At 43.0% G+C, this 27426-nt stretch overlaps 2 protein-coding genes across 4 annotated transcripts in view; both read left to right on the forward strand.

Moving 5' to 3' along the window:
• IL20RB (interleukin 20 receptor subunit beta) overlaps positions 1–27426 on the forward strand; it is a 991209-nt gene that overhangs the window by 209005 nt on the left and 754778 nt on the right. The gene's annotated exons all lie outside the window — the stretch shown is intronic.
• PCCB (propionyl-CoA carboxylase subunit beta) overlaps positions 23048–27426 on the forward strand; it is a 97502-nt gene continuing 93123 nt past the window's right edge. For 2 of the 3 annotated variants that reach the window (XR_014822312.1, XM_084986641.1), the window contains exons 1-2: positions 23048–23260; positions 27094–27213. Coding sequence is in view for 2 of the 3 variants with exons in the window: in XM_084986641.1 (XP_084842767.1) it covers positions 23078–23260; positions 27094–27213 (303 nt within the window). In the remaining variant the exon portion in view is untranslated. 3 annotated transcript variants of the gene reach the window in all.

Below are 27426 nucleotides of genomic sequence, written 5' to 3' on the forward strand. Positions count from 1 at the left end.
AAAAACAATAGCAAACCAGTTTATTACGATTCCACTTTTATGAGATACTTAGAATAATCAAACTTAAAAAGACCAAAAGTATAATGTTGGTTTCCAGGGCCTGAGGGAGGGAACAATGGAAAGCTATTATTACTTAATGGGTATAGCATTTCAGTTTTACAAGATGAAAAGAGATATGAAGATGGATGGTGGTGACGGTTACAAAACAATGTGAATATATTTAATACCACTGAGCTGTACACACTTAAAATTAGTTAAGATGGTAAATGTTATGTGTATTTTACCTCAAAAAAATTAAAAGTAATGAAAACACACTACCTTATTACATGTTATGCATCTGTAAACAATTTATAGATACAAACAAAAAGATTGCATGTAAATCCACCTGTGAGCAGCTAACATACTTTTACAGATCTCTAAGTCATCACAAATACATATATATTTTCTATCACAATGAGATCATGAATAAATTCCATCTTGGAGACTTTTCTGAACCTGCTTTTCTCAGTTGACAATATGCCGTAAGCATTGTCTCATTTTGTTATATTTTCTTCTACAACAGTTGTTCTCAAGTTGTGGTCCCTGGCAGCATCAGCATCACCCAAGTATTTATAGATGCAAATTCTTGCACACTACCCCAGACTTACTGACTCAGAAACTCTGGGCTAAGCCCAGCAGGCTGTGCTTTTTGTTTGTTTGTTTGTTTTTCTAGCCTTTTCTAAAAATTAAAGTATACTCGATTTGCAGACTGTGTTTTAACAAGCCCTCCAGGTAATTCTAATGTACAAAGTATGAGAGCCATTGTTCCGCAACATGACTTTTATCCCGTTGAATAGTAATACGACAATCTACTTAAGTATCCTGCTATTGTTGGACATCAAGGTTATTAATTTTTCTCTATTTAAATAACACTTCAGTGAATGTTGTTGCACGTAAACTTTGAAGACATTCCTAGGATATAAGTAAAGAGCTATTTTATTTAAGCCATTGTATCTAAGGGTCCTTTTATTTAGCATCTTAGCCTTTGCCCTAGTGTGCCTTCTTTACCACAAACTTACAGTTGACTTCTAGCCGGACTCTCTAATGTAAATCTCCCACACCTATACTTGATCTTACCCAGTATTGATTATTAAGCTAAGACTCTAATTTGCACAAATATCACCACCCTCCTCTGCTCAAGAACTGCCACTCTTTATTCATTCATACATCAATTCTTTAAGGTACTCTGTTAAATATATTTCAGTCACTGTCCTAAGTGATACAAGAAAAATAAAAATATGGACCCAGTTCTTACCCTCATGTGGCTTTATAGTATAGTTGGAGAGATTAACAAAATGACATTAATCAAACACTCACACAAATAAGTCTAAAATGACAACTTTGATAATTACAAATGAAAGGAAAATGGTATAAGAAACATATACCAGAAGAATATGATTTAGTTAAAGGAGTCAGGGAAGGTTTCTCTAAGGAAGTGTCAAACTGAAATCTGAAGATAAGTAGACATCAACTACTGAAAAGGAGAGAGGTGAACCTTCTACTCAGTGAAGGCAAAGACCCTGCAGAAGAGACACATGGTAATTTCCAGTTTGGCTAAAGCAGAGAGACTGGGGGGATGGTACTGGATAAGTCATAGAGACTGTAGGATCTAGGCCATGCAGCGATTTATAGACAATGTTAGGAATGTTTACCATAGGGACATTGAGAAGCCATTGCAGAGTTTAGGTTTAACAGTAAAATACTTGCTTAGATGGATCAGCTAACTAACTAACCAAATAATTAATTAACTCTACCCTTAGACTTAGGTTCTTCTCCATTTTATATTCTCCTCTGGGCAAACTACCCACTTTCAAGTCATGAGTAACTGCACAAAGGAGACTGAGAAGGAGTGGCAGATGATTTAGAAGGAAAACTAGGAGTATGCCATGTCAAAGAAGCCAGGAGAATTTTTCATGAAGGAGGAAGGAAAAAAGGAGAAAGTAATCACTAGAATTCAAAGCTCCCAAGAGGGTGGGTAAAATGTAGATTTAATATGTTCATCACTTCCTAATGCCTATAGGATACAGACTGAATTTCTTATCCTGATATTCAAAGCCCACAACAATTTTATCTTTATTTTATCTTATTTTCCCCATGACATCACTGAAGTTAATCTTTCAGACAAGATACCTTACAGATAAGGTGCCCTATGTATTTTATCTAGAGCACATAGTACACTCTGCCTACCAATCATCATTGGACGTATCTTCCATCCATCACTACTTATCTAATTACTACCTATTTTCTAAGCCCTGACCTTATTTCACTTCCTCTATGAAGATTGCTGTGGAGACCATTAGAATATACCTCTCAGATCTCTGCAGTGAGCATAACTGACTGAGGGTGCAGGTTATTGCCCTCTGAAATTCATTACTGTTTGCACCAAGGTTCTGCTTCCTACAGGCTGCTCTCAGACAATGAATGAGTATGGCAGAGACACTAAGGCAGGCCCATTCCTGGGAGGTGACAGGCTCCTCTGACAGATGACTTTGAGACTACTAAAAAACCTTGTCCAACTTTCCTTATAACTGCATTGAGGTGTAAGATGTTTCCATCCAATGTTCCCTCCTTTGTTCTTTTACTCAGTCAGACTTGCACTGTAATCTGATGGCTCTCCCAGTATCACTTATTTGCCTCCCTATTTTATCTAATAGTCATTTCCTCTAATACATTCTTACATGATTAATCTTGTCTTGCATCAAATTAACATACAGAAATTGGTTGCATTTCTTTACACGAACAATGAATCATCAGAAATGGAATGTAAAGGGAAAAAAATGCCTTTTAAAATCACATCAAAAAAAAAAAAAAAAAACAAAACAAAACTCTTAGGAATAAACTTGACCAAATAGGTGAAAGACTTATATGCTGACAACTATAAAACAATAAAGGAAACTGAAGATGATTCAAAGAAATGGAAAGATACCCTATGCTCTTAGATTAGAAGAATTAATATTGTTTAAATGGCCATACTGTGCATAGCGATCTGTAGATTTAGTGTGATCCCTACCAGATTACCCATGACATTTTTCACAGAACTAGAGCAAATAATCCTAAAATTTATATGGAACCATAAAATACCTAGAATTGTCAAAGTGATCCTGAGGGATAAAAACAAAACAGGAAGAATAACCCCCTCAGACTTCAGACAGTACTACAAAACTACAGTAATCAAAACAGTGTGGTATCGGCACAAAATAGATACATGGATAAATCAAGCAGAATGGAGAGCCCAGAAACAAATCCACATACATGGTCAATCTTCAACAAAGGAGGCAAGAATATGCAATGGAAAAACAGTCTCTTTAGAAAAAAGTGGTCCTGGGAAAGTTGGACAGCTGCATGTTAACCATGAAGTTGAACATACCCTCATACCACACATAAAAATAAACTCAAAATGGCTTGAAGACTTAAACATAAGACACGACACCATAAAACTCCTAGAAGAGAACATAGACAAACATTCTCTGACATAAATCATGCCATTGTTTTCTTAGGTCAGTATCCCAAAGTCAATAGAAGTAAAAAAAAAAAAGGGACCTAATAAAACTTACAAGATTTTATACAGCAAAGCAGATCATAACTAGAACAAAAAGACAGCTTATAGAATAGGAGAAAATATTTTCAAATGCTGTGACTAACAAGGGCTTAATCTCCAAAATATACAAACAACTCATACATTCAGTAAAAACAACAACAACAAAAAACTGAAAAAAGGGCAGAAGATCTAAATAGACATTCTCCAAAGAAGAGATACAGATGGCCAATAGGCACATGAAAAGATGTTCAACAACACTAATTATTAGAGAAATGCAAATCAAAACTACAATGAGGTATCACGTCACGTCAATCATAATGGCCATCATTAAAAAGTCTGCAAATAACAAATGCTGGAGAGGGTGTGGAGAAAAGAGAACCTTCCTATACTGTCAGTGGGAATGTAAGTTGGTGCAGCATTATAGAAAACAGTTTGGATGTTCCTCAAAAAACTAAAAATAGAGTTGCCATATGATCCAGCAATCCCACTCCTGAACATATATCTGGACAAAACTATAATTCAAAAATATCCAACTAATATCCTTGAGGACGCAGGTTCTATCCCTGGCCTTGCACAGGGGGTTAAGGATCCAGCATTGCTGTGAGCTGTGATGTAGTTCGCAGATACAGCTCAGATCCTGTATTGCTGTGGCTGTGGCGTAGGTCAACAGCTACAGCTCCGAATTGACTCCTAGCCTGAGAACTTCCATATGCTACAGATGTGGCCCTAAACAGCAAAACAAAAAACAACCATATGTGCACCCCTATGTTCAGAGCAGCACTATTCACAATAACAAAGATTTGGAAACAACCAAAATGTCCATCAACAGATGACTGGATAAAGAAGATGTGGACTACTACTCAGCCTTAAAAAGCATGAAATAATGTCATTTGTAGCATGGATGCAACTAGAGATTATCATACTAAGGGAAGCCAAGTCAGAGAGAAAAGACAAATATCATATTACATCACTTACCTGTGGAATCTAAAGTATGACACAAATGAACTTATCTATGAAATAGAAACAGACTCACAGACATAGAAAACAGACGTGGTTGTCAAGGAGAAGGGGGATGGGGGAGGGATACATTAGGAGTTTTAGATTAGCAGATGCAAACTATTATATATAGAATGGTTAAACAACAAGATCCTAGTGTATAGCACAGGGAATTATGCTCAATACAGTGTGATAAACCATAATGGAAAAAAATATAAAAAAGAATGTATATGTATGTCTAAATGAATCGCTTTGCTGCACAGCAGAAATTAACACAACATTGTAATTCAACTATACTTCAATTAAAAAAAAATCCGGTCTTGCATCATTTCTCAGTGACCTGGACTTACACAAGTGGTACCAGAAGTGATCCAGGAAAATAGGTGATAAGATAGGAATTTGGACTGTCTCATCTACTGCCCATCCAAAGAGGATGCCTAGTTTGTAGGTGAGGCATAGGAAGTTCCTGGCATGAGGGAGTAGCTCAACTGCTAAAGACTCCACCTGTGTTAACCTGGGGACATGGCCTAGCAGAGGGGAATACTGTGGCAGTTGTGATGACACAGGCATCTTAAAAACATGGGAAGGAAAAATACCTGCAAGGATAGTAAAATTGGGTGGTAATTACCAAGTTGTATTGATTCCTGCAGAGAAATCATGAGACTGAAAAGCCATTAGTAACAAGCAATTTTTGGTTAAATAAAAGAGCCCAGGAGTTCCCATCGTGGGGCAGTGGTTAACAAATCCAACTAGGAACCATGAGGTTGCGAGTTTGGTCCCCGCCCTTGCTCAGTGGGTTAACGATCCGGCGTTGCCGTGAGCTGTGGTGTAGGTCGCAGATGCAGCTCAGATCCCGCGTTGCTGTGGCTGTGGCGTAGGCCGGTGGCTACAGCTCCGATTTGACCCCTAGCCTGGGAACCTCCATATGCCATGGGAGTGGCCCAAGAAATGGCAAAAAGACAAAAAAAAAAAAAAAAAAAAAAAGAGCCCAGAGGCCTTTGGGATAGCTTACAATGAGACCTTTATCTCTATCGGGGAAAGGAATGAATGAATGAAGTGGTAGAATGAAGACCTAATTGTTAGAGTGCAGAGCTCCAGAGACATTAGAATGCTCAGATAAGGCCAGTTTGCAATGGCACTGAAGTACTGGATAGAGGCAGCAAGCACAGCATAGGGTTTGCGTGGATGGGTCCCTCTTTCAAGGTACAGTGTGTGTATTAAATCAGAGACCTCTCTATGGTGCTTTGATTAAGAAGAAGATGTGGGTCTGGGAACCAAGATGTAGAAGCAGAAGTAACCCCACTTACTATCACACCCAACGCCTCACTGAGAAATTTTGTGCTTCCTAGACCTACAACTCTTGACTTGTTCAGATATCCAAGTCCCCAAAGGGGGCACACTTTTGCCAGAGGATATAGCAAGGGTCTCATTGAATTATAAGCTGTAGCTGATGCCAGGGCACTTTGAGTTCAGTGTGTCTAGGAACCTGCAGGTGAGAAGAATCACTATCCAGCAAGGGTACTTAACCTGATTAAAAGGAGGGCTGCTTTTATGCAGTAGGGACAAGGAGAAACATATGTGGAAGCCAGGCAATCTGCTTGAGTGGCTCCTGGTTCTTTCTGTTGTGGCTATGAATGGACAAATGATGCAACTCGGCCTGAGAAAGTTATCAATACCAATGGTGCAGACCCTTCCAGAATGAAAGTTTGAGTCACATCACCAGGTAAGTCACCAAGACCTGCCAAGGTGATCACTGTTGGGGAGGGGACTTGAGAATGGATGTTGAAGGAGGGAGAGGATGGGATACCAATTGTGGCTCTGAGATCCACTGCAGCAACAGAGGCTATAGTTTGTGTCACTAAATGCTCTCTTCTGCGTTTCCTCTCAGGAAGAAAGGCTCACAGGGATCAGGGAGGAAATGCTTCCCAAACCTGTGAGAAGAGTTAGATCTGTGTGGGGCGAATGGTGGATGGTGGTAGCCGTGAGAATGTACCTCTCAGATTTCCAACCACAAGGAGTGTAATTGACAAGGGACCCAGCTACTGCTCTCTGAAATCCTGGGCTGGAATTCTTCTGAGGTCACGAATCTTGCAGGCTGCTCCCAGCCAATAACTGACGTGGAAGGGAAATGGAAGAAGGATGTGCTGGGAGATATGGGACTTATCTGGGTGGGTGACCTTGCTCAGGGACTGTCTCATGGTCTTGCTCCACTTTCCTTAAACTGCTCTACAGTTTAAGATGCTTCCACCCAGCCCACTTCCCATTCTGCCCTATCTCCTTCACTCGGGTCAGATTTAATTGACACTTGCAGTCTAGAGCTTCTCCCAGACTCCCCTGGCTCCCTCCCCATTTTCTCTCACAGGCATTGACCTCAATACATTTCTTACACATTCAATCCTACCTGGGCATCAGCTTCTTGGAGGACCTGGACTAAACACCTGCCCTAAGCCCTCAGCAATTAGTAATAACTTCCTATTTTGAACTTTTATAGTACTTTCCCCCAGCACTCACCCAACACTTTACAAATGCTACCTAGAAAACAAAATTTATCTTTCTACACCCACATCTTCCTAATTAGCACCCTTGACAATCTCTGCACTTCAGCAAGCCCCCTATACGTAGCAGGAATTCAGTGCAACCTCAACAAAGAGGTTGTTGGGGGTGCTGAGTTCAGACTATCTTGCACCCCAGGATTGACGTTTCCCACTTATTTCAACTTACTGTTATACTGTCTCATTCCTTACTCTCCAAATCCCCTACTCAAAACAGTTTCCCATCTTCTCAAGGTGCTTTCATCTTCAGTTTCCTACCTCCAACCCCAATACATTTTACCACATGCATTGACCCAGTAGAGAGTGTGGCACAGACTGTCAACCAAAATTTTGTTACCCCCCTTTCTATACTGTGGAATTGTTGCTAGAAAGTGGCTGGCCAGCCAGGAACCACATTGCCAACCTCCTGTATCCAGGGGTGACTGGGATCTTTAAGAAGCAGGGCTCCTCTTCCACTTTTCTCCTTCTCTACTCTTCAGTTGAGTGCAGAAGACTCTAGGAATGGTGAGGCCACAAGACAGAAGGAGCCTGGGCCCCTGAATCACTATGTTGAGGAAATCCTGGCCACCGTGTGCAGGAACAACTCCACTGGAATGTTGGGTGAGTAAACAGTAATCCTCTATTATGTTAGGTCACTGAAAACATGAGGTTGGTTTACTAAGTTACTGGCGTTACTCTAAGTAATACAAAAATAATTTGTCCTTTTCTTGGGTACGCACCATCTTAATTCCCTCTCTTTTATTTAGAGGGAGTCTCCTACTATGGAACTCTTGATGCCAAATGAGTTAGATCCTTCCCATGCCAGGATGTGGGCATGTTACTTAGTTTCTGACAATCTGACCCATTCCCTCTCAAGACTCGAATGTGGGAGTAATGCAAAGATACACAACAATATAGAAAACATTCTCAGTGATGGGATGGCCTTGAGAATCCTGAGGCAGGGGCAGCAAGGCCTGGCAAAAGGGTTTTGTTTTGTTTTTCTTTTTAGGGCTAGGGGTTGAATCAGAGCTACAGCTGCCGGCCTATGCTGCAGCCACAGCAACGTCAGATTTGAGCAACCTACACCGCAGTTCCCAGTAACTGCCAGATCCTCCACCCACTAAGTGAGGCCAGGGATCAAATTGCCATCCTCATGGATACTAGTTGGATTTGTCGCCATTGTGCCACAATGGGAACTCCAGATTCGCTTGCTTTTTGACTTTTGATTATCCTACTTGACAATTCCTTCCTTGTAATAATTAATTATCTTCTTCAGATCTTCAGAGTCAGTTTCATCTTCACTATCCTTCCCATCTACTCTGGACTCTCCTCTCAAGCTAGAGTCAATGGAATCACCATTTAAAAATTTTTTTTTATTTGAGTATAGTTAGAATCTAACAACATTGAGTTAGTTTCAGGTGTATGGCAACATGATTCAGTTATACATATACATATATCCATTCCTTTTCAGATTCTTTTCCCATATGGGTCACCACAAAGTACTGAGTATATTTGCCTGTGCTATACAGTAGGTCCTTCCTACTCATCCATTCCATATATAGTAATGTGTATATGTCAATCCCAACCTCCCATTTTATCCCTTCCTCAACGTTTCCCCTTTAGTAACCATAAGTTTGATTTCAAAATCTTCAAATCTGTTTCTATTTTGTGAATAAATTATTTTGTATCATTTAAAAAATCAGATTCAACATATCAGTGATATCATATACTTGTCTAAGTTCACTTAGTATGATAATCTCTAAGTCCATCCATGTTGTTACAAATGCCATTATTTTATTCTTTTTAATGGCTGAGTAGTATTCCATTGCATATATGTACATCTTCTTTATCCATTCCTCTGTCAATGGACATTTAGGTTGTTTCCATGTCTTGGCTATTGCAAACAGTGCTGCAATGAACATTGGGGCATATATATCTTTTTGAATTACGGTTTTCTCGGGATAGATGCCCAGGAGTGGGATTGTTGGATCATATGGCAGTTGTAGTTTACTTTTTTTATGGAACGTCTGTACTGTTTTCCTTAGTGGTTTTACCAGTTTACATTCCCACCAACAGTGTAGGAGGGTTCCCTTTACTCTACTCCAGCACTTATTGTTAGTAGGATTTTTTTTTTTTCCACACCCAGGGAATATGGAAGTTCCTGGGCCAGGGACTGAATCAGAGCTACAGCTGCAGCTTATGCCACAACTGTGTCAGTGCTGGATCCTTAACCTGTTGCACTATAGCTGGAACTCCAATTGTTTGTAGGATTTTTTTTATTAGTAGACTTTTTGATGATGGCCATTCTAACTGGTATGAGGCAATACTTCATTGTGGTTTTGATTTGCATTTCTCTAAAAATTAGTGATGTCGAGCATCTTTTCATATGCCCTTTGGCCATCTGTCTGTCTTCTTCGGAGAAATGTCTATTTAGATCTTTTGACCATTTGTTTTTTTGATTGGGTTGGGTTTTTTGGTTTTTTGGTTTTTGGTTTTGTTTTTTAGGGCCATACCCACAGCATATGAAACTTCCCAGGCTAGGGGTCGAATTGGAGCTACAGCTGCTGGCCTACACCACAGCTACAGTAATGCAGGATCCTTGACCTTCTGAGCAAGGCCAAGGATCAAACCTGCTTCCTCACAGATACTAGTCAGATTCATTTCTGCTGCACCACAATGGGAACTTCTTTTATATATATATATAGAGATCTGTTTGTATATTTTGGAGATTAACCCCTCATCAGTCACTTCGTTTGCATGTATTTTCTCCCATTCTATAAGTGTCTTTTTGTTCGGGGCACTACCATTTATGAAGAACCTAGTGCACACCCAGCACTGAGAAGGGCACTTTAAATATGCTTTCATACTTAATTTAATCATCCCATCTCTTCTATAGGGTCAGTATTATTTCTTTCTGTTAATAAATGGGAAATGCAACTCAAAGAGATGAATTGAATTTTTTTCAGCACTTGTGAGTGTTACTTAGAATTCAGTTTTTGTATTTCTTTTTATGGCTGCACCTGCAGCTTATGGACATTTCTGGGCTAGTGGTTGAATCAGAGCTGCAGCTGCAGGCCTATGCCATAGCCATGGCTATGCAGCAATGCCAGACCTTTAACCCACTGAGAGAGGCCAGGGATCCAACTCCATCCTCACAGAGAATACATTGGGTCCTTAACCCACCATGCCACAATGGGAACTCCAGAATTCAGTTGCTTTTTTTTTTATAGCTGCACCCCTGGCATATGGAAGTTCCCAGGCTGGGGATCAAATCCAAGCTGCACTTGTGACCTACGCCATAGCTGTGGCAACACTTGATCCTTTAACTCACTGTACTGGGCTAGGAATCAAGCCTGTGACTCTGCAGTGATCCAAGTGACTAAAGTCAGCTTCTTAACCCACTGCACCAGAGTGGGAACTCCTGGAACTCAATTTTGATGGCATCAAACATGTTTTCCCTTTGCACCAGAAACCCTTCACCAACTCCTAATTACTGCAGTGCTTCTTTCTAGGGCATTTTACAGCCCATGATCATCTGACTCTGCAAATATGGAATATATCAATATTAACTTAATCCTTTCCTATATATAAAAGAAAATTCTCTTGTTGCAGTTGTTTTCTAAGGCTTCAAACAGTGTCTTTTCCTTTCTTGCCCTTTCCATCTTTTGTCTTCCTTTTCCTTCTCTTCTCTTTCATCTTTCCTTATTTTCTTTTTTTTATACTTTCCCTCCCTTCCTTCCTGCTTGACACAATAAAAAATCATGTGGGAAAGCAGATAGTACATGCTGGCATCACTCCATTCAGCTCTTCTGCTGACTTTCCTTAGCGTGCACTGCAGTCTAAGATGCTTCTTCCCAACCTTCCTTCCTTCTTTCTCTCATTCACTTTGGGTCACTCACAGTTGCATTGATCATATGGTTGAATTTTGAGGGGAGATGGATTGGATGAACTGTACCCTAATGGAAAGCAATTATCTTTATTACTTTTGATATCCCCCAGTAATATTGTCTCAAATGTCAACAACACCCTTGAGAAACTTTGTATAGGTTTCCTGTGCTCCATGAGAAGGAAGCTGCCTCTGATGATAGAACTGAGTGTCAGATAGTTCCATCTTCCCAGAGAAACTGGAATAGGGAGAGACTAAGTTCATTCAGTGATTGAATATGGCACTAGAAACATAGAAATAAAAATTATAAGGGTTCCCTCTGTGGAGCAACTGGATCGGCAGTGTCTTGGGAGCAGTGGGGACACAGATTTGATCCTCAGCCCAGCATGTTGGGTTAAGGGTCCAGCATTGCCACCACCATGGCTTAGGTTGAGACTGTGGCTTGAATCTGATCCCTGGCCTGGGAACTCCATATTGATGCATGAGGTGGCCAAAAAAGAAGAAAAAAAGAAATAAAAATTATAGAATCCTCACTCTAAACAGCTATATAATCCAGTGGAATCATATAGCATTACTTAACTTTTCCAGTTTCTAGATTTTAGCTTTAATCACCTTAGAACAGCATAATTCATACCAAATACTTAAAACCATCCATTACAGTAGAAATCATTATGAAATTAGTATAGATCATATAACCTGTTAGAAATATAGCAGGAGTTATAAAGGAAAAAGAAGGGAGGAAGAGAAGCCACTAATTTAAAGAAACATTTCTTAATCCGGTACTCTAGTCTTAAAATTTTCTAAGTGGTTGGAAGACAGCTAGAAAGAAGGAGGATGAGGGGAAATGAAAGAATATTTCTCATATCATGGCTGCATTTTAACTTAAATGCAAACCAGTAATCAGAAATGGGGAGAATAGTTGGGACTTTTGGCTGAAATGGAAAAGGCCATCCTCAAGGGTGATAGAATCAATATTCTCAAAATGTGATACTGGAACTGTTCTTGTGAGCTCAAGGACTCTTTCTTCAAATCCATGTCCTTTTTCCTATCTTCTAACATTCCAGCTGAGTGTACCCTGTATGTCATAGTTCTGAACACATACATCCCAAACCCACTGCCAGGTATAAATACAGACAGAAATGGAGTGTAACGTGGATGGGAAGCGTGAAGTTAGTAAAATCTGAGGAAATAATTTTTTTTCTTTTTTTTTTTTTTTAGGGCCACACCTGTGGTATATGGAGGTTCCAGGCTAGGGGTCGAATCAGATATGTAGCCACTGGCCTACACCAGAGCCACAGCAACGCCAGATCCCAGCTGTGTCTGCAACCTACACCACAGCTCACGGCAACGCCAGATCCTTAACCCATTGAGTGAGGCCAGGGATCGAACCCCCAACCTCATGGTTCCTAGTTGGATTTGTTTCCACTGCACCATGACGGGAACACCCTCAGCAAATAATTTTAATGCAATTTATCAAGAAGGTACCATCATAGGGAGTTCCCGTCATGGCTCAGTGGTTAACGAATCTGACTAGGAGCCATGGGCTTGCGGGTTCAAACCATAGGCTTGGGGGTTTGATTCCTGGCCTCGATCAGTGAGTTAAGGATCTGGCGTTGCTGTGAGCTGTGGTGTAGGTTGCAGACGCGGCTGGGATCTGATGTTGCTGTGGCTCTGGCGAGGGCCGGCGGCTACAGCTCCGATTGCACCCCTAGCCTGGGAACTTCCATATGCCGCAGGTGCTGCCCTAGAAAAGACAAAAAAAAAAAAAAAAAAGAAGGTGCCATCAGATGCCATCAGAGAAGTAGGGACAAACTCTGGGAACACAAAAGAAGAATGCAGTAATTTTGTGGAATGGAAATCATGTTAGGTATTAGAAGGAAGGGAACCAAGGCCATGAGGCAAGACAGTAAAGGGAGTGTTCTTGGACAAAGTTAAGACCATCTGGTGGGCCAGGTGGAGGGGGTAGGAGAAAGCCCCAAGCAAAGGGCTGACCTGCTGGAAGAGAGAAAATATAAGTAACCAGTGAATGGCCTGAGGGGCAGATTTGTGCTTAACAGGGCTGCACAAGGTAGGAGATTGAGAAGTGGAAGTAGAAAAGGGATAGGTTGGAGTTCTCACTGTGGTGAAACAGGATGGGTGGCATCTCTGCAGTGCTGGGATGCAGGTTTGATCCCTGGCTCAGCACAGTGGGTTAAAGGATCCAGCGTTGCCTCAGCTGCCTGAGATGGGAACTCCATATGCTGTGGAGCAGCCAAAAAGAAAAAAAAAAAAAAAAAAAAGAAAGAAACGGAAAAGAAAGGAAAAAGGACAGGTTGCTGAGCAGAGAACTGGGGGGAAGGAAGAAGCAAAGAGAACTGGTTAGGGAAGAGGAATCACAAAGAATAATAAACCTCTTTTGATTGAGACATATAGGGACTTTTAAGGTAGCAAGGCCAGGGCAACATGTTCAGTGGTGCCAGGAGCAACATAAAGGATTTCAGTCCGAACTAAGTTTTTAAAGAGAAGTCTGGTAAAGAGACAACTTCTGCAATTCAGGTAACCAGACAAGTGTAAGGCTGTCTTCCACAGATAGTGCCAATGAAGGTAGATATTGATAAAAATAGAAATGAAGAACAAAAAAGTAGATGGAAGTTTAGAGAAAGAAGAGTTTGCTTAGAATGGGAAATTGTGGAAATGCAAAATTGAGGAAATGCTTTGTGGAAGAAATGGTGTTTGAATTTAGATGCATCAAGTTTGGACACACAGAGATAGCATTTCAGAGAATAGCTAGGAACAGCAAGAATCTGCAGTGACCTAGTGTAGTGTTGGAAATGATGCCCCCCCCCCCAAAAGACATGTTCAAGCCCTAACCCCTGGCACCTGTGAATGTGACCTTATTTGGAAATAGACCCTTGCATATGTAATCTTGCTAGTGATCTCAAGACGAGGTCATCTTGGATTTAGTGTGAGCCCTAAATCCAATGACTGGTGTCGTAACAAGGAAAGGGAGAGAGGGAATCACAAAGAGAAGACACAGGGAGGAAGCCCATGTGAAGATGGAGATGTGATGGGAGTGATGCTGCCACAACCCTAGGCCCACCAGGAGCCACCAGAACCTGGGAAAGGCAAAAAAGGATTCTCCTTCAGAGCTTCTGAAGGGAGATCGTCCCTGCCAAAACCTTGATTTTGGACTTTGGCTTCCAGAACCATGAACAAATAAATGTCTGTAGTTTTAAGGCACTCATTTTGTGGTCACTGATTGCAGCAGCTCTAGGAAACTAATATATTTGGCATGATTCTGTGGCTTCTTCCAGCAACTGTGGGCAGTCTGTGAGTGGAATCACCATGGTCCAAAAGAAGTAGTGATCCAGAGTTGGGCGTTGGCATGGTGATCTTGATGGAAAGGGGTTGAGAGAGGGTAGAGTGTTAGAGTATGTAGAGCTTACATGGTTATACTGGGAGAATTAAAACGTTATATTAAAGGCATGGATCAGATTCAGTATGACGAAAGGCACAGGAAAGATAGGAGGAAACAGGTGGTAGAGAAACCCTCCAGCTTCCAGGTCCTGGAAGTTGAGAAATTCTTGGTGATTACAAAGCTTAGCACTTGGGTGGCTAAAGTGGAACAGAGTGGAATGCCTTTCTTTTTTTTTTTTTTCTCTTTCCCATTTATCGCTGCACCTATGGAATATGGAAGTTCCCAGGCTAGGGGCCGAATCAGAGATGCAGCTGCAGGCCTAGGCCATAGCCATAGCAACAATGGATTTGAGCCAAATCCGCAACCTACACCACAGCTTGGGGCAACACTGGATCCTTAACCCACTGAGCCAGGCCAAGGACCACATCTGCATCATCAGAGAGACAGTGTCTGTTTCATAACATATTGAGCCACAATGGGAACTCCTGAACACCCTTCTTGTTGAAGAAACTGAAGCATTGTGAGGCCAGGGAGCCAGAGGACATCAGTATAAAGGTTGAATGAACTCTCTGAGAATGGTGGTGGGAGGCAGGTGTGGTGGTTAATTTTTCTATCAACTTCTCAAAGTTTAGGCTAAGGGGTGCCCAGATAGCTGGTAAACATTATTTCTGGGTGTGTCTATGAGGGTGTCTCTAGAAGAGATTTATATTTGATTCAGCATATGGGGTAAAAAAAAATCATCTTCATCAATGTGGATGGGCATCGTTCAATCCATTAAGGTTCTAAGTAGGACAAAAAATAGGAAGGCCAAATTTCGTGTCTCTGCTTGAGCTGAGACATCCATTCTCTCCTTCCCTGTGACATTTGTGTCCTGATTCTAGGGCTTTTGGACTCAGATGGAGACTTACATCACTAACTCCCCAGCCTCCTTTTTATAGACTTTTGGACTCAGACTGAATTGCCACAATAGGTTTTCATAGTTCTCCATCTTTTGTTAAAAAATAAGACCATATAATCTTTAATAGTCATTGATACCTACATAAACATTCAATAAACTATGAATAGTATAGAGTGCTTTTTTTTTTTTTTTTTTTAAGCTATTTCTTGGGCCGCTCCCGCGGCATATGGAGGTTCCCAGGCTAGGGGTCTAATCGGAGCTGTAGCCACCGGCCTACGCCAGAGCCACAGCAACGCGGGATCCGAGCCGCGTCTGCAACCTACACCACAGCTCACGGCAACGCCGGATCGTTAACCCACTGAGCAAGGGCAGGGATCGAACCCGCAACCTCATGGTTCCTAGTCGGATTCGTTAACCACTGCACCACGACGGGAACTCCCCAGAGTGCTTTTTTTTTTTCTTTTTTTCTTTGTTTCTTGTCCTTTTAGGCCTGCACCCATGGCATATGGAGGTTCCCAGGCTAGGGGTCTAGTTGGAGCTATATACCAATGCCACAGCCACAGCCACAGCAACGCAGGATCCGAGCTATGTCTGCGCATACACCACATCTCATGGCAGTGCCAGATCCTCAACCCACTGAGCGAGGCCAGGGATCGAAACTGCAACCTCATGGTTCCTAGTCAGATTTGTTTCTGCTGCACCATGACGGGAACTGCTTTTTAATTTTTTTTTTTTTAGAGTGCTTTCTTTTTTAATTGAGGTATAATTGACATGTAACATTATATTAGTTTCTATATTTGAATATACTATGTAATTGTCACCACAGCAAGTCAACATACATCACTATATATAGTTAGTTTTTTTCTTGTGATGATAACTTTTAAGATCATTCTCTTAGCAATTTTCAAATATATAATACGGTATTATTAGATATAGTTACCATGCTGTACATCCCTATTGCATTAATTTTATTACTGGGAATTTATACCTTTTGACCTCCTTCACCAATTTTGCCCACCTCCCTACCCTTCCATCTCTGATAATTACTAATCTGAGGCTTTGTTTTTTTTTTAAGTTTCCACATATGAGTGAGATCATACAGTATTTGTCTTTCTCTACCTGACATTTCACTTAGCACAATATCCTTAAGTTCCACCCATGATGTCATAAATGGCAAGATTTCATTCTTTCTCATGGCTGAATAATATTCCATTGGTGGATACCTAGGCTGTTTCCATGTCTTGGTTATTGTAAATGATGCTGAAATGAACATGGAGGTATATATACTTTTTCAAATTAGTGTTTTTGTTTTCTTTGGATAAATACCCAGAAGTGAAATAGCTAGATCATATGGCAGTTCTATTTTTAGTTTTTTTAAGGAAACTCTATACTGTTTTCCACAGTGGATGTATCAATTTACATTCTTAACAACAGTGGACAGGTGTTCACTTTTCTCCACATCCTCACTAACACTTGTTATTTCTTGTACATTTGGTGGGGGCTGTCCCCTCCGCAATGGAAGCATGTGGAAGTTCCTGAGCCAGGGATCAGCCACAGCAATGCCAGATCTGAGCTGCATCTGTGAACTACACCACAGATCATGGCAATGCTGGATCCTTAACCCACTGAGTGAGGCCAGGGATTGAACCTGAGTCCTCATGGATGCTAGTTTGCTGAGCCATGATGGGAACTCCAACATATTATTATTGTCAATGTACAGGTCTTTCACCTCCTTGGTTAAATCCCTGGTTATGCAGTTGATCCCTGTGCTGCACTTATGACAGCTGTGGCAATGCTGGATCCTTAACCCTCTGTGCTACAGGGGAAATTTCTTTTTGATAATAGCCATTCTAACAAGTGTGAGGCTAAAATCTCATTGTGGTTTTGATTTGCATTTCCCTGATGATGAGTGATGTTGAGCATCTTTTCATGTACCCACACATTAGGCATTTCTGTATTCTCTTTGGAGGTATGTCTATTTATTCAGGTCTTCTATCCATTTTTAATCAGATTGTTATTATTTTTTGCTCTTGGGTTATATGAGTTCTCTATATACTTTGGATATTAACCCTTTGTCAGATATATGATTTGCAAACATTTTCTCACTTCATTGGTTGCTTTTTCATTTTGTTGATTGTTTCTTTTGCTGTGCAGCAGTGTTTTAGTTTGACGTGGTCCCTGTTTAATTTCGCTTTTGTTGCCTTTGCATTTGGCATTGTGTCAAATAAAAAAAAAATTATTGTGGGAGTTCCTGTCGTGGCTCAGTGGTTAACAAATCCAACTAGGAACCATGAGGTTGAGGGTTCGATCCCTGGCCTTGCTCAGTGGGTTATGTATCTGGCGTTGCTGTGAGCTGTGGTGTAGGTCACAGATGTGGCTCAGATCCAGTGTTACTGTGGCTGTGGCATAGGCCGGCAGCTACAGCTCCAATTTGACCCCTAGCCTGTTAAACTCCGTATGCAGCAGTTGGGCCCCTACAAAACAAAACAAAACAAAACAATTATTGCCAAGACCAGTGTCAAGGAGGTTACTGCCTATGCTCTCTTTTAGGAGTATTATGGCTTCAGTTCTTACGCTGAAAGCTTTAATCCACTTTGAGTTAATTTTTGTGTGTGGTGTAAGACAGTGGTCTAGTATTTCTTCTGCATATGGCTACCCAGTTTTCCCAAAACTGCTTATTGAAGGGACTGTTCTTTCCCTGTTGTATAGTCTCAGTTCCTTTATTGTAAATTAACTGGATATCTATGAGTGAGTTTATTTCTTGGCTCTTGATCTATGTGTCTGTTTTTGTGCAAATGCTATGCTGCTTTGATTACTATACTTTTTTTTGGGGGGGGGGGGTCTGTGCCTGTTGCATGTGGAAGTTCCCCAGCCAGGGATCAAGTCTGTGTCACAGCAGTTTCCCGAGCTGCTACATTGACAACACCAGATCCTTAACCTGCTGTGCCACAAGGGAACTCCTATTATAGCTTTTTAATAAAGTCTTAAATCAGGAGCATGATGCCTCCAGCTTTGTTCTTCTTTCTCAAGATTGCTTTGGCAATCTGGGGGCATTTAAGGATGGTTTGGTCTATTTCTGTAAAAAATGCCACTGGAATTTTGATAGGGATTGCATTGACTCTGTAGATTGCTTTGGGTAGTATGAATATCTTAACAATATTAATTCTTCCAATCTATGAGTGTGAAATATCTTTTCATTTATTTGTGTCTTCAATTTCTTTTATTAACATCTTATCATTTTCTTTTTCTTTTTTGCCTTTTTAGGGCCTCATCCGCAGCATATGGAGGTTCCCAGGCTAGGAGTAGAATCGAAGCTGTAGTCACTGGCCTACACCTCAGCCACAGCAAAGCCAGATCTGAGCTGCATCTGTGAACTACACCACAGATCATGGAAATGCTGGATTCTTTTTTTTTTTTTTTTTTGTCTTTTGTTGTTGTTGTTGTTGCTTTTTCTTGGGCCGCTCCTGCAGCATATGGAGGTTCCCAGGCTAGGGGTTGAATCGGAGCTGTAGCCACCGGCCTACGCCAGAGCCACAGCAACTCGGGATCTGAGCCGCGTCTGCAACCTACACCACAGCTCACGGCAACGCCGGATCGTTAACCCACTGAGTAAGGGCAGGGACCAAACCCGCAACCTCATGGTTCCTAGTCGGATTCGTTAACCACTGCACCACGACGGGAACTCCGAAATGCTGGATTCTTAACCCACTGAGCGAGGCCAGCGATGGAACCTGAGTCCTCATGGATGCTAGTTAGATTTGTTTCTGCTGAGCCATGATGGGAACTCCAACATTTTATCATTTCAATGTACAGGGCTTTCACCTCCTTGGTTAAATTTATTCCTCAGTATTTTATTCTTTTTGATGCAACTCTAAATGGGTTGTTTTCTTAATTTCTCCTTCTGATAATTTATTATTAGTTTAAAGATGCAACAGATTTTTACATGTTGATTTTGTATTTTGCGACTTTGCTAAATTCATTTTTTAGTTCTTGTGTTTTTTTGGTTGCATTTTAGTGTTTTCTATATGTATTTTATTTACAAGTAGTGAGTTTTACTTATTTTCCAATTTGCATGTCTTTTATATTTTTACTTGCCTGTTGTTCTGGTCCATCTTTCAGACAGCACATAGTGGGATTTCTTAGCCTCCATAACCACAGGAGCCAATTCTCATTATATATATATAATATTATTATTATAAATATATATATTTCTCATTATAAATATATATGTATATATATTTCCATTTCTTTGGAGAACCCTAACCCTGATTAATACGGCAGGGAAAAGGGAAAGAGAGAGCCTGACACAAACATTCCAGAAGAGAGGGAAGGGTGTGTTGTGGAAATTAGGGAATGCTTAAAGTTGGTACCAACAGATGGCAAAAAAACCTCAAAAGAACAGCAACTCAGTAATGGTGGAACAACCATGTGGAATTGTGTCTGGAAAAAAGGATAGGCCAGTTCTGCTTATTTCCAACAGAGCCCCCAAAATCAGAAAAGATGAAGCTTTTCCAGGACAGCTTGAAAAAAGTGTGTGGTTTGGGGAAAACCAGGTTCACATTACCACTCCCCCCACCCCCACGCTTGTGGCATGCTGAAGTTAAGTTGTGGGGCCAGTGATAAAACCCACACCACAGCATCAACCCAAGCCACTGCAGAGATAATGCTGGCTCCTTAACCTACTGCACCACAAGGAAACTCTGGCTTAATGTCTTAACAACAATTTTAACTGGAATTTAAAACAGGACTCTTATGACCCAACCTCAGCAGTCAAAGAAACATGTTTTGGTGGGGAGGGGGAGTGAATTCGAAGTACTTTTTTTTTCTTCAATTTTTAAAATAAACCACTAAAGGAGAAGTATATTCATAAGGCACAAGAAACATCTTAAAAATCCTCTTCTCCCACATGGGTGGCAGCTGCTCTCCAAAATTTTCTCTAACACTCTTTACTCCTATCCTCACAAACCTGTCTAAGGTGAGAAAACACCTTGACTGCACTAAGTGATTTACTGAGCATTCCAGCTGTTCTGAAATTCATTGCCGAATCTGCACTGAGGCCACGTCTCTCATGTGCCGCTCCTAGCCAATCAGGGGCAGGAACATTAGGCTCGGGACTCCTGGACATCCTTGCTGAACTTTCCCTAAACTTGCCTCATAGTCTAAAAAGCTACCATTCACCTTCTGTCCTTGACTGGAGGTCAGACTTGCATTGCAGTCTGACTGATGGGTCTCCCAGCCTCTCCCAGGTGCTGCCCCATGTTCTCTCATATGTGGTCCCCTCATTGGTTTCTTACATGTTTAATTCCCCTCTCGGTAGCTGCTTCTCTGAGGAACCAGACTAATACTCCATCTCAAATATTTGTGACCTCATCCAAATTTACTCCTTCCTTCCATTTCACCCATTTTTTGCTGACAGTAGTCACTGAGAAGGATGAAATAACCAAATCAGGGTGACTTGTGTCTTGAAATGGAGAAGTAACTCAGACATAGTAACCTGGTGAGGGGGACTAGGGACAGGAAAATAGCCCAGACCATGCAAGGATTCTTTTTTTTTTTTCTTTTCTTTTTAGGGCTGCACCCATGGCATATGCAGTTTCCCAGGCTAGGGGTCGAATCAGAGCTGCAGCTGCTAGGTCTATACCATAGCCACAGCAACTCAGGATCCAAGCCACGTCTGTGACCTACACTAAGCTCACAGCAATGCCAAATTCTTAACCCACTGAGCAAAGCCAGGGATAGAAACATCCTCATGGATACTAGCCAGTTGGGTTCGTAACACACTGAGCCACAGCAGGAACTTCCTCATGCAAGGATTCTAAAAGCGCAACTTCTGGGTAGTTCAATCCTCCTCCTTCTCCTTCCACCTACCCTACTCTGGGCCTTGCATCTGAGGTAGAAGAAATGAAATTATAGATCTTTAGAACTCTGTATTGAGTACCTATGGGTGGGGCGCTAGAATAGCAAGGAGGAAGAATGGGAGGAGAAAGAAGGGGAGGGAAGGAGAACTACCTGGAGGGAACACTCAGGTTCAGTCTAATAGTTGTTTATGGATCCCTCCTGCACTGGGCTTTCTGCTAAACAATGGTTATTCAAACTCCAATAAGAAAAAAAAGTTCTTGCTTCCGGAGGGAGCAATACTTTCCCTAACTAGGTAGAGGGACGATCAGGGTAGACTACCTTGAGGAGATGCTACCTGAGCAGAGCCTGGAAGGACGCACAGGTGTAGGAGAAAACCTCCCAAGACACATGCAATTGCCTATTTGCAAGCTCAACTCAATTCTACAAATACATTCTGAGGGCTTCCTATGTGTTGGGACTTGTTCCAGGTGCAAGGTCCACAGTGGTCAGCAAGCTGCCATAGGTCCTGCCCTCTGGCTTGGGAATCCAGCTGGGAGAGAGCCAAACAATGTTACTAGGGTGTGAGATGTGCCACAGGAGAGGAACCTGCAAAGGAACTTCGGACAAAGGAGTCCCAGTGCTCCAGCCCAAATCAAGTCCCAATTTCTGAACATGGCAAAATTCTTCACACACTTATCTCTATTACTGCCTTTCAGCTTCATTTACCACTATTTTCGTCCAAGCTGGGGACACAGTCATGTGTGTGAATCTGAACATACCATTAGTCTTGGGATACAGTTACCTTCTCAGAGATAACTCTGCTTGACACACCTGCCTTGACCCCTGTGCTACCATGCCGGTCCTTTGTCTATTTCTCTAGGTTGGGGGAAGGGGAGGTCCTTAAGGTAGGGCCCTAAACGTAGGGCCAAGAGCATAGATACCCAGTTAGTGAGGTGCAGGCAGGCTTTGTCCAGTCAAATGACTTCAAGCCTTAGACCCTCTGCTTCCCTAGTGTCTAGGTGAATAATTCCTACTCCATGAAAGTAATAAGTACTGTGGTTAGTTTTTGGCACATAGTAGCTGATCAAAAACGTTTGCTGAATTGAATGGTATTAATGTTAAAGTCTCAGGCCAGAGTTTGGACTTTATGAAGGTCCTGGCTGTGAGCTGGAGCTTGGCGGGGTTAATGATCAACTTTAGCAGTTTTTTTGTGGCTAAGAATGTTAAATATACACCTTGTTCTTTGCCTTGAAGAGCTGCCTCTTAGCTGGAAAAACAGATGGACAAGCTCCCAACAGTTCAGTTCTAAATCCCTAGGGAAGTGGTTCTCAAACTGGAGCAAGCATTAAAATCACCTAGAGGCCATGTGATGAAACAGATCGCTGGCCGCACTTCTAGAATTTGACTTATTAGGTCTGGGATTGAGTCTGAGAATATGGAAGTTTGCATTTCCATCGTGCTTTTTCCAGTGATCCTTAAGCCATGTGCTCAGTAAGTATTATGTAAAATATCTGTGTTTGAAATCTGGTTCAACCACATCTTTAGTCCTGGCTGGATTAAATCATTCTATCTCTTTGTGCTCCATTTGTCTCAGCTGCGAAATCAGGACAATAAGCTAATACAGGTAAATGCTTAAAGCAACACTTGGTATTCAACAAATGATTAACTCTATTCATTTTCTGGAGGCGGTGGGATAACAAAACCAGGGGTCTAGGTAGCCAGAGAAAAGCAAGGGCAAAGTCTCTTTTCTGCCCAGCCTTGCGGTTGACCAGGCCCGCGCTTCTGACGATGACACACCCTAGCGCAGTCTCAGGACCCACGCTCTTTGGCCTCCAGCCTTTTTCCAAATTGCGCTCCGCAGTCCAGCCCACAGGCTACTTACTTCCCGCCGATGCTGCGCAGGCGCAAATGCCGCAGCGCCCACACTTGACGCACATGCGCCGGTCCAGCAGAAATGGCGGCGGCAGTGCGCGTGACGGCGGCCCGAGCCAGGCTCCGCGTTGTAGTGAGAAGTCTCCACGCCGGGGTGCGCAGTCTGTGCACCCAGCCTGTCTCAGTTAACGAGCGCATCGAGAACAAGCGTCAGGCCGCACTGCTGGGAGGAGGCCAGCGCCGCATTGATTCGCAGCATAAGCGAGTAAGTCCCGAGGGGGCCCGAGCCAGCCCGCCCCGACATTCGCGACCAATCACAGTGTCCGCGGCTGGGCCTCCCAGCCAATCCACGTGGTGCCGCGAGGGGCGGGGCGGGGCCGAGGATGTTAATTTTGCGAACCTTTTGGCTTTTAGCTGAGACACGTAAAACCAGGACAAGCATTGCTGTTCTTCGTCACTTTCTGCTTTCCCTTTGGAATTTTAGGTGGGCCTGGCTGGGCTCCAGCTGTGAACTTTTGGAAAATTTACTCCCTAGAAGTCAATTTATACTAAATAGAAAACAATAGTAATTCTTCCCTCGCAATCTCACTAGAATAAGAGTGAAGCAATGATAGGCCCTTAATTAAAAAAAAAAAAACACCTTGTTCTTCTCATGCCCCATGGAAGAGTGGTGGTAGGTTCTTGCTCCATTATGGAAGCAGGAAAATCGAGGCATTTGACAGGGAAGTTATATGGGCAAACTCACGTTCACCTGGGGTGGCCGTGTGGTGTGCGCAGAGAACTTGGGGAAACTATGTCCTCGGAAGGCCAGCTGAATGCCTTTAGGGTCTCAGCATGCATCAAGCTGCCTGTGGAGTAGGAGAGGCGTGTTGCTGAAGCATGTTTTTTTTTGGGGGGGGGGGATGTTGCTCAGGTTGCTCTCTGGGTTTGGCTGGAGTGAGCAGCTGAGGCACTGCCGCCCACTGTCTGTGTTTCGTTTTTTTGCTTTTTAGGGCGGCACCCAGGGTAGGGTGGAAGTTCCCAGGGTAGGGCTAGAATCAGAGCTACAGCTGCCGACCGAGGGCGTGGCAACTCTGGATCTCAGCCCTCTGCGATCTACACCATAGCTCTTGGCAACACCGGTTCCCCTACCCACTGAGCGAGGCCAGGGTTCGAACTGGCATTCCTATAGGAGTTTCCACTTGCACCACTGGAACTCCTAACCGCCCATATGTTAAGTCGAGATATGCTTCGTAGGCCATTTAGTAGCAGAAGAAACTGAGGCCCAGATGGGTGACCTGGCACTTGAAATGAGGCTCACTCAATGCATCCTAGACACATATGAGTATGGATCGATGTGCTAGATGAGTTAAATAACCAACCTGGCGGCGGGAAAGTGAAATTCCTAGAGGTGAAGGGCACTGAGGCATAACACACAAGCTCAGCGGGGAGGTGGAGTCTTCAGTGAGGAGATTTTCTTTCTTTTTTTTTTTTCTTCCGTTTTTTTTGTCTTTTAGGGCCACACCCGCGGCATATGGAGGTTCCCCGGCTAGGAGTCGAATTGCAGTCTCCGGCCTACACCAGAACCACAGCAACTTGGGATCTGAGCTGTGTCCGCCACCTACACCACAGCTCATGGCAGATCCGTAACCCTCCAAGCGAGGCCAGGGATCGAACCCACGTCCTCATGGATGCTAGTTGGGTTCTTTAACCACTGAGCCACCACAGGAACTTCCAGTGAGATTTGCACCAGCTCTTTATTAAGTCTAAATTGAGTGTTGATTTAGATGTAAATACCCACTTGACCAGAGCCTGAAAGTAACAGTTCCTTTTTCACATTTGGGAGTGAGATGTAAATTTGGTTGATAGTGTGGTCCAGGAGTGCTTTCCCTTCCTCCCATGGGGTGGTCATGTCTGGAGTGGGGGAAATTTAGATCCTTCTCTGGAAAGGCCTGTCAATGCTCCCTGCACTCTTTCTGTTGGGTCCCGTGGCTCAGTCCTCCTTGGAACATCACCCCACCCATTTTCAGGCTGCTCTTAACTGGGTTTAGATGCAGCCTTCAGAAACTTTCTTTTGCCAAAGCTGACTTAGGAGGCTTACTTGGTTTAAAGTTCCCACTCCACCCCCTTTTACACAATGTTTGGACTCCTTCCATAGACTAGATTCCCAGAAATGGACTTACTGGGTCAAAAGGGATGAATATTTTTTAAACAATTTTGACAGTATATTTCCAAATTGCATTCCTGAAAACTTATTTTATTTTACACAATAGTGTGTAGGATTGACTTTTTGTTTTAATACGAACTCACTGGCTTTAGCTACTTTTACTTTTACGGTTGCACCCGTGGCATATGGAAGTTCCCGGGCCGGGGATCGAATCCAAGGTGCAGCTGGGACTGGAGCTGCAGCTATGGCAATGCCAGATCCTTTAACCCAATGTTTGGGTCAGGGATCAAACCCATAGCTTTGCAGCAACCCGAGCCACTGCAGTTGGATTCTTTTTTTTTTTTTTTTTTTTTTTTTTTGTCTTTTTGCTATTTCTTTGGGCCGCTCCCACGGCATATGGAGGTTCCCAGGCTAGGGGTCTAATCGGAGCTGTAGCCCCCAGCCTAAGCCAGAACCACAGCAACGCAGGATCCGAGCCGCGTCTGCGACCTACACCACAGCTAACGGCAACGCCGGAACCTTGACCCACTGAGCAAGGGCAGGGACCAAACCCGCAACCTCATGGTTCCTAGTCGGATTCGTTAACCACTGCGCCACGACGGGAACTCCTGCAGTTGGATTCTTAACCCACTGTACCACAGCAGGAACTGCTTAAGCTATTTTCTTGATGGAATAGTACAGCTGGTTTGAGGTGTTTTTTTACCCCATGGGCCAGGCTTATGGACTTGGTCTAAGATCTTGGGATTCTAAGCAGTGCAGCCTCTTGGTTGGTCAAGTTCTCCGAGAAGTATTTTATTTTATTTTATTTTTTGTTTTGTCTTTTTGCCTTTTTCTAGGGCCGCACCGTGGCATATGGAGGTTCCCAGGCTAGGGGTCCAATCGGAGCTGTAGCTGCCAGCCTACGCCAGAGCCACAGCAACGCGGGATCCGAGCCTTGTCTGCGACCTACACCACAGCTCACGGCAACGCCGGAACCTTGACCCACTGAGCAAGGGCAGGGATCGAACCCGCAACCTCATGGTTCCTAGTCGGATTCATTAACCACTGCGCCACGACGGGAACTCCTATTTTATTTTATTTTTTATTTTTTCCCTTTGGCTGTGTCTATGGAATGTGCAAGTTCACTGGGCAGGGGTGGAACCCAAGCCACAGCAATGATCTGAGCCACTGTATTGACAACGCCAGATTCTTACCCCGCTGTGCCACAAGGGAACTCCTCTCAAGTAAGTTCTTTAGCACCGTCTGTCCCACTTCTTTTCTACTTGGCCACTCCCTGCTGTGGTTTTGTCTGTGTATTACAGAGTCATAGTCAGGTATAGAGTCCCTAAGCAGGGCCCCCATGGGGGAGGCAGGAGATGAACCAGGAAGTAGTCCTAGAAGTGTCCTTGGGGCTGGACCCTTGCGAAGGGAGCCTTTGTGGGGTTCCCTAGAAGAAGCCTATGAGAGTTCCTGCTGTGGCACGGGGGTTAAGGATCCTGAGTTGTCTGCAGCTTGAGTCGTTGCTGAGGTGCTGATTCAGTCTCTTGCCCAGGAACTTCTATATGCCACAGGTGTGGCAAAAAAAAAAAAAAAAAAAAAAAAAAAGCCTGTGAACCTGAGGGTGTAGCCTCAGACCCTTCACAAAGCCTGCTTTAGGTTTCCACCTCCTGCTTCTCCATTCTTCTTTTTGTTGCTCCTTAGGTCTCTAGTAATGTTTATGGAACTAGTTACCTTGTTCCAAGGTCAGGCTCTCCTTACCCCCACGTCTCTCCGGCTTTCCCTCCTACTCTTTTATTTGCCTTCCACGTTAGTGACTCCTGGAGCAGCCTTGGTATCCTTGCTGGCTTAATTCTACTGGTAACTCTTGTCTCTTGGGCAGGATGATGGAATATAGGCTTTCACATGGGGCGGAGGCAAAATCAGCCCTCCTGGCCCTCCCATGACATCACTAAGTGATTTTTGTTGCATTTTAGGGAAAGCTAACGGCCAGAGAACGGATCAGTCTCTTGCTGGACCCCGGCAGTTTTATTGAGAGTGACATGTTTGTGGAACACAGATGTGCAGATTTTGGAATGGCTGCTGACAAGAATAAGGTATCTGTTCACAGTGGTGGTACAAGCCTACAAATTACCCGTAGCAGCTATGGCCCTGCTGGCCTACCCAATAGACAAATGAAGTTCTTCCAGGACTCAGGATACATTGAAAACTTTTCAAGGGTGGGGCCCTGGAATTCTCAAAGTGCCTATTGAGAAGCACTATTGGGGCCTCCCGGTTCCCACTCACCTTTGTCTGCAGATGAAGAATAT

This window comes from Sus scrofa, chromosome 13 (genome assembly GCF_054392235.1).
Source record: "Sus scrofa isolate SSC_HxYL_T2T_F1_AM1 chromosome 13, Sscrofa_HxYL_maternal_Yorkshire_Landrace_v2.0, whole genome shotgun sequence".
Classification (NCBI taxonomy): domain Eukaryota; kingdom Metazoa; phylum Chordata; class Mammalia; order Artiodactyla; family Suidae; genus Sus; species Sus scrofa.